Genomic DNA, 9,797 nt, shown 5'->3' with positions numbered 1-9,797 from the left:
CCTGTCTATACCGTCGCCTGATCTGATCACCTGTTTGTCTGATTACTGTACCTGCATTCCTGGACCTGTGATTAAAGCCCTTCAATGGTACCTACTTGTCTCAAGTGCTGTGCATGTGGGTCCACCATATTAAGCCTCCTGACACCTTGGTCACGTTGTGTCATATGATCAGATCACGCAGCAGAGCTACAGAAGAAAAACATCAAATCATCCCCACAAAACTTTTTCCTTCAAAGTGTAATACTTTTCTCCAGACACTTTGTCTCATACATATGTTGAATGTTGTGGATTTTGTCAGCAGCAATTTGCAGTTTTCATCAAGTTTGTAATGGTGGTAATAAACGACAAGTTAATTAAATACAAAGAAAACTTGAATTATAGCTATGACTCCAGCTGTAAGCTAAGATAACATAAGCTAAAAATAACACAAAGGTTTAATCATTTCTTTTGGAAAAAACTTTTCAACTGCACACATCATGAAAAAAACTATTGTTTATAGTGAATATATAAAGTGTGCTTTACAAAGGGGCTACTGTGCATTAATAGCTCACTGAGCAAACTCTGGTCTATTGACACAGACGTAGATTAAATGCTTGGTTACAGACAGAAGACGCCACCAACCTCCAACTGCTCATATCAGTGTAGAAACAACAGCCGTTTGAGACAGTTTCTTATCACAAAGGCTCTGAGGAGCCTCAATAAAGAAAAACATGAAGCATGATCTAAAGCACCATAAATGTCTATTGACACGTTGTCTAATGGAAAAACTCAAACAAAGCAGGATTTTTTACACTGTCAGTAAAATCTAGTGGAAACATACAATTAGTTTTCACTGACAGTGTAGATCACTATGATTACAAGTTAATGCATAAACATACTAAATATACCACTCTATTCCCTCCCTCCGCGGGTGGTCTCATCCACTTTCTAAGCTTGGGTCCTCTACCAGAGGCCAGGGAGCTTGAGGGTTCTGTTGTTCTGCTGTTTCTAGGACTGCACTTTTCTGGACTGAGGTGTCAGATGTATTTCCAGGGAGATATAGATATATATACACACACACACATGAAGCACAAGGGTAAAATTGGCAAAGCAAAACAGAACTTATGGGACAACTGGAAAACTGTGCTCAAATACTGACAAAAACCAACAGTTGGACTGTTGCACTATCAACTAATACTGTTATTGTGTTTGTTTGGGAAAGTAGTTCATGAGTAATACAGATTTTACATTTAACATGTGCTTTACGTAGGTGTTTCATCGTCCACTACATGGACAGGCTGCATCCCTGCAGGTGTGCTCTCTTCTCTGCTGGAAAAGAAACTATCAATTAACTTAAATTAAATATGCAGTAAAATATGCAGTATTACTGTATTTTGTACCTTTTACTGATTGACCCTGGATCTATAAAAGAACCATGCAGCAAGACCAAGGGCAAACAGGACGAGCAATGTATATTCATGTATATTGTTATCGGTAAAAATGTTATCGGTTATCGGTACAAATCTTATACCCATTACTGTGCAATAACCCTGCAATGACCTCATACTCACTCTAACTGTACTGTACTGCTTTGTACTGTGCCAACACAAACTGTTCTGTACCTGTATTCTTGCTCTTCTGTACTGCTGTTGTGAGAGGTAATTTCCTCACTGCGGGACTATTAAAGGTTTTCTTATTCTTATTCTTATTCTTATTCTTATAATAGGCTAAATAATACCCAGCAAACCGTGCAGGAGCCTGTATGGAATCAGTCATTACTCACATTGTCCTGTATTTAAGCACCGTTTCAACCATAGCCCAGTGCCAGATTGTCACACAGTGGTAGCAGCCTTTGTCTGCCTGACGACGAGCCTGATTAAACACCTTCATTATCTAAGTCCTGTCTCCGCTGTGCGTGTGGGTCCGCTGCTTTGAACGCCATGACACCTGTAGATCTCATGAATGTAGCTGGTTTTAATGTTGTCTTACATTTACGTTTCACCTGCTATGACTTAACAAGGGGTCCCCATGTCTGTTCTTTACAGACATGAGGTAGGTGTCTGTAAATAAAATACAGTAGGTACAGTTACAGTTAGGATACAGTTTAAAACAATCTAATTCTGCCATCGTGTCAACGTCAGAGCTGAATTCCTTGAAATGCCTGGTGTGAGGAAAAATGTAAAAGAGGGTCAGAAAACGTGTCTGAGCAGCAGAAAGATGAAGAAAACAGTCACTGTCTGAATGAACAGAGCCTTTCATTTGGGTCTTACCTGCTGAGCAACATGTATTTATTTTCTAGCTGAAACGTGTATATGTGTATAGAAAACATGTTAACTTGGTGTGGAAATAGTCAAACTATGTGACATGTGATTTACATTTCCAACGTCACAAAACAATGAAGCCACTCTTACCGACCTGAAATCAGCTTTTTTAAACGCATAATATTCCAAGTAGTCCATCGCCTCTATTTCATATATATGCATATTTCTTCTGTCGTCCAGTATTAGAAGGAGTTCTCCACACCCTTCAGTCTGATATAACCTAGTTTATCTCTAAATACAATCACACAACAGCTACTTTGTTGTTACACGTGTTGCAGCGGTCTAACATAAATAGGGCACATACGATGTTGTACAGAAAGTGTTGTCCACGCACCTTTCACGGTCCAGATCGTGTTTAGCAGGAGCGGGAGCAGGATCCCTAGAGAAAACCTGCTCGTAGCGAAGTCATTCAGTCGTCATTATTTCATCCGTCGTTAACCCAGCTAAAAATGTACTGTGCCCGTATTCTGATTCGTAATAAGACTGGTGTGTTGTAAATTTAGAAAACTACACGCAACAAGTCTGTCGCCTCACAACGGGTCCTGATCGGTGATTACACGTCCCCTTTTATCATTACTTTTAGGGTATTATTGACTGGAGATTCTCAGCCTTCGCCTTCTTCACTATTATCACTAAAGGAGGAGCACGATTGGTTCAGGATATTTGTTGTGTATGGCGCCTGTTTTTCTTTTTCTTCTTCTTTTGTTTTTTATGGCAGCTTGCGTACTACTGTGCATTACCGCCACCTACTGCATCTACTAGTGATGTGATGACGTTCCGTATCGAGGCTTTGGCATTTGAAGCGTGTGGCGATTTGGAGAAAGCATGTGAATTAAACTGACAGCAAAATAAAGAAGAATGCAAACACGTATATTGTATGTTATACTGTATATAGAATAGAATTTTATTTGTCATTGTACAGGTACAAAAAAAATTATAGGTTCACCCAGCAGCAGTTTACAGTAAGACAATGAAAGCGCTATATAAGAAATACTGAACAGATAAAAAGAGAGATAAAATAAGATAAAATAAAATAAAAAAGACACTTTCCAAATCCAACTGTAAGTATTATTGATACTTATCACTACCAATATCAATAAAGTGTGAATATGGAATTTGTGGACTTTTATTAAGTAGTATGGGATATGTGTAATAATGCACATATGTATGTATATTATATGTATGTGTTTGTATGAGTATGTGCACATACCTTGGCACTATTATTGGTATTAGTATTAATCTCCAAGGTGAACCACAGTACAAAAGTTGTTTAGTTATTAATGTGTTAGCCTAAGGTACATCCCTGCTTTTTTTTTTTTTTTTGCTCCGATTGTTTACTTAACAGATTTGCTTGGTTTCAGCAGCTGGTTGCACCCCTTACCCCCCACACACCCTCCCGCATACACACCCTAAAGCAGAAACCTAACCTGTCCACCAACACAGCAACATCACATACATTTTGGATTAGCTAAATAAACCATTAAATAAACCATAAATCAGGAAGAGTGTATATATATTCTATATATACTCTTCTTGTTAAAGCAAAGCTGTCCATCACAATATGGCATTCAGCGTAATATATGCTGCTTGCTAAACTGCTGGACAGAACAAAAAAAAAAAAAAAAAAAAAAAAAAAAAAAAAAACACAGAAGAAAAACGCATCCTTTCAACATTGGAGCCATGGTGAGGTCTGTTCGCACGTTGACACACTGCACTGATGCAGGTTACACCTTCACTCATTGTTCTGTCCTGCAGCACGAGGGTAAACTTGCCAAAGCAAAACAAAAGTACTCAAAAAACAAAAAAGGAGAACTGTACTCAAATAGTCACAGAGAATTAAACTGTTGCGTCATAAACTGATACTGTGTTTGCACTTGGGGAAGTAGTTAATGAGACACTTTGTCTCTGAGTAATGCAGAGTTAGTTTACATTAAACATGAGCTTTACAGCTTCATCTTCTGTAGGGACAGGCTGCATCCATGCAGGAGACTCTTCTCTGCTGGAAAAGAAACCAATTAATTTATATATTTATAAACTTAAATTAAATGTCCAGTATAATATGCAGTATTACTGTATTTTGTACCTTTGTTTGGGCCTGAATATAAAAAAGGTAGTACCATGCAGCAAGACCAATGGCAAAAAAAGGACGAGCAAAAGGCTAAATAATACCCAGCAAACCGTGCAGGAGCCTGTAGGGAATCACACACGTAAGACAAATACACAGGAGGACTAGAGCTGCCAGGACAGAAAGAACGACCTGCGTAGGTCAGAGTCTGAAGCAAAGACAACAGAAAATACCATTAACGTTTTTAGCAGAGACACAGACAAAGCAGGAGTTTTTATTTCAGCCCAGATCAGCTGACATTACTCTGACACAAAACAAACAGGAACCAAAGACAGTTATTATAAACCGAACATATAACTTTACTACTCTATGACACATAATGAGCAGGAACTTATTGTAAACCAAACGTAAAACTTTACATTCTAAGTCTCGATTGATTCATTTTAAATCCTAAGACTGAAAAATGCTCCTCATGTCTGTCCTTTACTTTGCATAATAAAAACACTGTGCTAATAATAATAATAATAGCCTCCAAATATAAGTGTGCATCCTGGAGCACAGGCCTCACCTGATGTCACATGCACATAGAAGTTACCATGACTCCTCCCGTACTGGTTGGAGGCTTCACACTGGTAGAGGCCATTGACGCCAGCGGTGTTCCTCACAAACTGCAGCGTTGGTCCGACCACAGTGACACCAGACTGAGGCCAGGACTTGTCAGCTCTGAAACACACAAGACAAAGGTTCCTGTACCACGAACACCTGAAACCAACTTATTAAGATGCTCTTTGTGATCAGACAGCAGCACCGTACCTGCTCCAGGTGAAGCTGGCAGCTGGGTTGGCTTCAGTCATACACTCAAATGAATTATCTGACCTTTCAGTGATGTTCACTGTCGTGGGTGAAACTGCAAAGAGGAGAGAGAATGAGCTGCTTTGTTGGGTTGTGTCACTAGGTTTGTCTACTAAAGTTAAAGTCAGTTAAACTCATTCAATTAAAAAAATGCAACAGTTAGACGTTCTTCCTCATTCCTAACAACCATTCAGCCTTCTCGTGTTTTAGTGTTGAAATGTTAGAAGCGTGGAGTGGTTCCATTCAACCACACAGACACTTAAAAAAAACACTGTTAAGGTGTTTAGGACCATAAATCAACCAGACATGTAACAATGTGTTGCTGTGAGGCAGAGCACCCCACCCACAGCAAGGTATCAGTAAGCAGCTGTGAAGTCTCAACTACTTGGCTGTTCCTCCACCGTTACAGGGTTGTGGTGTGTGTTAATCTTCTCAGGAATAGATGAAATAGCAGCATGATAAATGGGAGCCAGACTGTGTCTGAGGCCTCCTACTCTGTTGAGGGAGGGTGCTTTAAATTGTACATATTTTATCACTCTTCCCTCAACCCTCTATCAAATCACTTCTCTTCTCGGTCCACTGTGAAACCAAGAAATAAGTAGTTGACAGTTCAGATACTCACGGCCCCCAGCTCTTTGCTCACATAATGAGACAATCATCTACAGGTAGTGGAGGAAACCTCTCTGAAGGATAAATATGTGGCCTTCAGTCAGCTTTACTCAGACTGAAGAAAAACAAACACCTAAATTAATGGCAAAACGTTTCCACGGAAAAGAAGAAATCCAGTTGACACAACTCAACCTTCAGATAACATCACCTGGATGACTGAGAATCTCCACGGATATTAACTCCAGTGCAGCGTACGTAGTGTCACTAACTAGAGGTTTGTCTACTAAAGTCAAAGTCAGTTAATCTCATTCAATTCAAAAAAGTGACCGTTAGACGTTATTCCTTATTCCTAAAAACCATTTAGCCTTTACATGTGTTTTAGTGGAGGCATGTGTTGAAATGTCAGAAGGGTGGAGTGGTTCTATTCAACCACACACTTGAAATCCACTGCCTTGTAATTTAAGTCAACTTTACTCAGACTGAAGAAAAACAAGCACCTGAATCGAGGGTAAAACGTTTCCACGGAAAAGAAGAAATCCAGTTGAAATGATTCAACCTTCACAAAACGTCACCCGGATAATTGAGAATTTCCACCGACTCCAGTGCAGCGTATGACATCATTATACTCACAGAACACTTGTAACGTGAAGGGCAGGCTCTTTGCTTGTGTCAGCGCCGCGCTGGTGACGACACATCTCACCAAACGCTGGTTGACGTCTCTGGTAGGGACTCCAAGCAGCGAGCTGACCGTGGTGGTGGTTCCGTTATCGTGAAGGGTGGAGGTGGTGGTTGAACGGACCGAGCCCTCCAGAGAACCCATAATCCACTTCACCTCAGCAGGAGGCCGGGAACCAGCCGCCGTACAGGTAGCAAGGGAAGCTTCTTCACCCCCCAACAGAGGGGCGTCGTCCTCCACCGTTACGACTGGAGGGACTACAAGAGGAAGCACACAGGTCAAAGGTCAGTGTGGGACTCCAGCTTTTATCTGTTTACTCCACACACACACATTTATCATACCGAGCAGGTTTAGTGTAACATCTGTCCTGAAATTTCCGCTCGGAAACAGAGTGAATATGCACGAGTAGCTGCCTTCATCCAGCAACGTGGCGTCTGATAACTGGAGGGTTCCATCGTATTTGGTAAAGTTTCCAATGTTCCTGAACCGATAGTCAGCTCCATTGGTGTTGTGTGTTTTATCAGCCATAATCGTAATGAAATTTCCATTTTCTGGCTTCCCCTTAGTCATTCTCTGCCATGAAATCTGTGTGAGCGTCTCTGTGGTGTCAAAGAGGTGGCAGGGTAACGTAGCGCTCTCTCCAAGAACCACCGACACGTTTCCTCCCACCACCCGGACAGCTGAAAGACAAATGGAAAATCAGGAAACAAACACGAGCAGAAGCACAAGAGGTTTCAGTCTCTGGAGGTTGTGACTGTTACAAAACTATCTGCTAAATCAGTAGACATTTGTAAAAGTAATCCAATTTAACGCTGTCATCTTGTCCATTTGATTCCTTTAAATGAGGCCTGAAAACAATACAACTTGAAATGCGTGAAATGACTGGTGTGTGAAAAAGGAGGGTCAGAAAAAAAAAAAAAAAAAAAGTCTGTTCCCACTGCTTTACTTCATTGTGGCAACAAAGGATTTAACATGTCTGGATCTGATACCTGGTTTATTAACCAAAGAACTTACAACACAACTAATTATAATGAGATAATTATTTTTGTACATTGAACTACAACTTATAGCACTGCAATACTTTAAATTACTGTGTTTTAAAGTTGTCTCTGATCACATTACAACCATGTCATCAATAAAAGTATCACACATGTGACAGCAGCTGTTGTTACGAACTCGCCCCGTCGGTTCCGAACCGGCGGGGCTTTGACGGAACCCTGGGCAGGAGAGGAGATGCGGTGGAGAGAGACGGTGACAGCACCCGCTCCAAGCGGGGAGAACTACGGCTCTCACGGAGCCGGGAGGAGAACGCGCTCACACTGAGCGGAGGCTTCAGGCACCACGGCCGACGTGCTTCCAGCACACAGCTCTGTGTAATCCCTCACACAGACACCTGGCCGCAACCGGCAGACCAGGTCGCAGGGAACACAGGAGAGGGGGGAGACCCCAAATGCACGACCCAAACACAGTGACTTAACAGTTAACATAAAGTGGTTTATTTAAATACAACATAAACTCTCTACACAGCAGGACTCAGTCAACACAAAAGGAAGAACTAAAAATCACTGCGATGCAGGTAAACGTGATCATTAACCTAACTCACTATCTCAAACTAAACGCTCCGTACACTACGGGCAAAAATCCTCAACATGAAACATAAGACACTCACAAACCTTACAGGACATCAAATCAAAACGCAGGAACTCCACTACTTACTCTCCTCTCTTTAGACATAACTTGGTGTAGCATCTGGCTACAACCGCGTACACACCAGCAATGTGTGAAACAAAAGACATCCCTTATATACAAACCAAAACAGGTGGGTCAACTAATTACACAGGAAATTAAAACTCAGACCCACAGCAAAAGTCCCAAGAGCGCCTCTAGCGGCGTGGAGGCTGAATGTCACAGCTGTTGTGGTGAGTTATAGGATAAAAATATACTGGTTCAATTTAATCAAACATTCTAAAACAGCCTGTTTCCTTTTTTCTAGAGTAAGAGAAACACACATGTAAAGACCTCAGCATTGTGCTTACTCTGCTTAGTTATTGAAGCAAGCCTGGAGATCGCGCGCTTTGCCTAATCCCTGTCTGTACCATTGCCTTCCATGACACTCTGTGTACAGACCTCTGCCTGTCTGACCAAGAGCCTGCGTTAAACCTCCACAAACGGTATCTGCAGTGATGGGTGGATGAGGCGTCATAAAGCGTTTCCACACACTGCAAAACTGTATTGATACTGTGTCAATGTACAACAATATAATTGAAGTCATTGTATGTGCGTACTGTGCATTCGGGTCCCTCACCTTGATTCCTGACTAACATCAGGTGGTGACCACGAGACTTCATAGACAGTTTCAAGACAATTGCTAAAATCTTATCCTTCATAATTAAGCTTCATCTCGTTGCCACTTTGACCGGAGCTAAACAAAACAAAAATACCGTAGCTGAAATTTGCTTCTTTCTTCCATAACGTCTCTTCCCCTGTATTATTTTCCGTTCAGCGCCGTGTCCAGCTTTCTCGCTTGTTGTGGCGCTTTCAAGGCCGTGAAAAACAAACTTTGTGGCACATTCACTGACCTGACTCCGCCATTTCCAAATCCAAAACAATTTCCTGTGGCAACACAATAAACAAACGTCCTCAGATGCTACAATTTATCAAAATGTGTTTGCAGCAACTAGGACATTTGTTAAAAGGAACTAAGTCAAGTAAAAGTTACCTTTGTTTTAAACTTTCTAGTTTAAAACTAGAAAATAAAATGAAGCTAATCTTATTTTCCAGTTACGGGGGGAAATCCCCTTTACATTCTTTAGCCCAGTTATTCCAAAACACCGATCTTCCCTCGAGCTTCGCCTTTCCACTTTCACAAATCAATGACCTCACTATTTTTCTTTTTCGATTTTAACTTTTTTAAACATAGTTTAATATCTTCTATCGTCTCTGTGGCCTTTATTGCTTCTGTCGTCCAGTACTGAAGCAGTTCTTTGCGACCTTCATTTGATTATAACCTAGTTTATCTCTAAATACAAACAGCTGCTGCTTTGTTGTTTATTGTAGGTGATGCAGCGGTCTGACCTACGTAAAGGACCGATGCCCTCATGTACAAATGTAGTAAAGAAAAGTGTTGTTCACGCACCTTCTACAGTCCAGCTCAGGTTTAGCAGCAACAGGAAGAGCAGGATCCCAGGAAAAAACCGTTTGTGGCAGCTCTTGATTATTCCTTTCATATTAACTTAAATTATTCATTACTTCGTCACTTCTCTCTACTGAATCTTCCACCAGACAGAAATCCCAT

General features: G+C 41.0%; 1 protein-coding gene across 7 annotated transcripts; it reads right to left on the bottom strand.

Moving 5' to 3' along the window:
- Positions 1 to 477: 477 nt before the first annotated feature.
- On the bottom strand, positions 478 to 9,797 carry LOC114847081 (nectin-3-like). 7 transcript variants are annotated; one of them, XM_029136432.3, is made up of 7 exons: positions 9,639 to 9,797; positions 6,844 to 7,182; positions 6,457 to 6,759; positions 5,179 to 5,272; positions 4,934 to 5,088; positions 4,384 to 4,489; positions 478 to 1,308 (listed from the first exon to the last, which is right to left on the bottom strand). In XM_029136432.3, the coding sequence occupies exons 1-7, from the start codon at positions 9,727 to 9,729 to the stop codon at positions 1,242 to 1,244; spliced, it is 1,155 nt and encodes a 384-aa protein (XP_028992265.1). In that variant the 5' UTR covers positions 9,730 to 9,797; the 3' UTR covers positions 478 to 1,241. The 7 variants fall into 7 exon arrangements, with proteins under 7 accessions (XP_028992265.1, XP_028992266.1, XP_028992268.1 ...); XM_029136433.3 differs by having other exon boundaries at positions 478 to 1,305; XM_029136428.3 differs by lacking the exon at positions 478 to 1,308 and adding an exon at positions 3,608 to 4,299.

The sequence above is a fragment of the Betta splendens genome, chromosome 21, assembly GCF_900634795.4.
Source record: "Betta splendens chromosome 21, fBetSpl5.4, whole genome shotgun sequence".
Lineage (NCBI taxonomy): Eukaryota > Metazoa > Chordata > Actinopteri > Anabantiformes > Osphronemidae > Betta > Betta splendens.
Note: the sequence above shows the minus strand (reverse complement) of the source record. Positions and strands in the feature narration are given on the sequence as shown.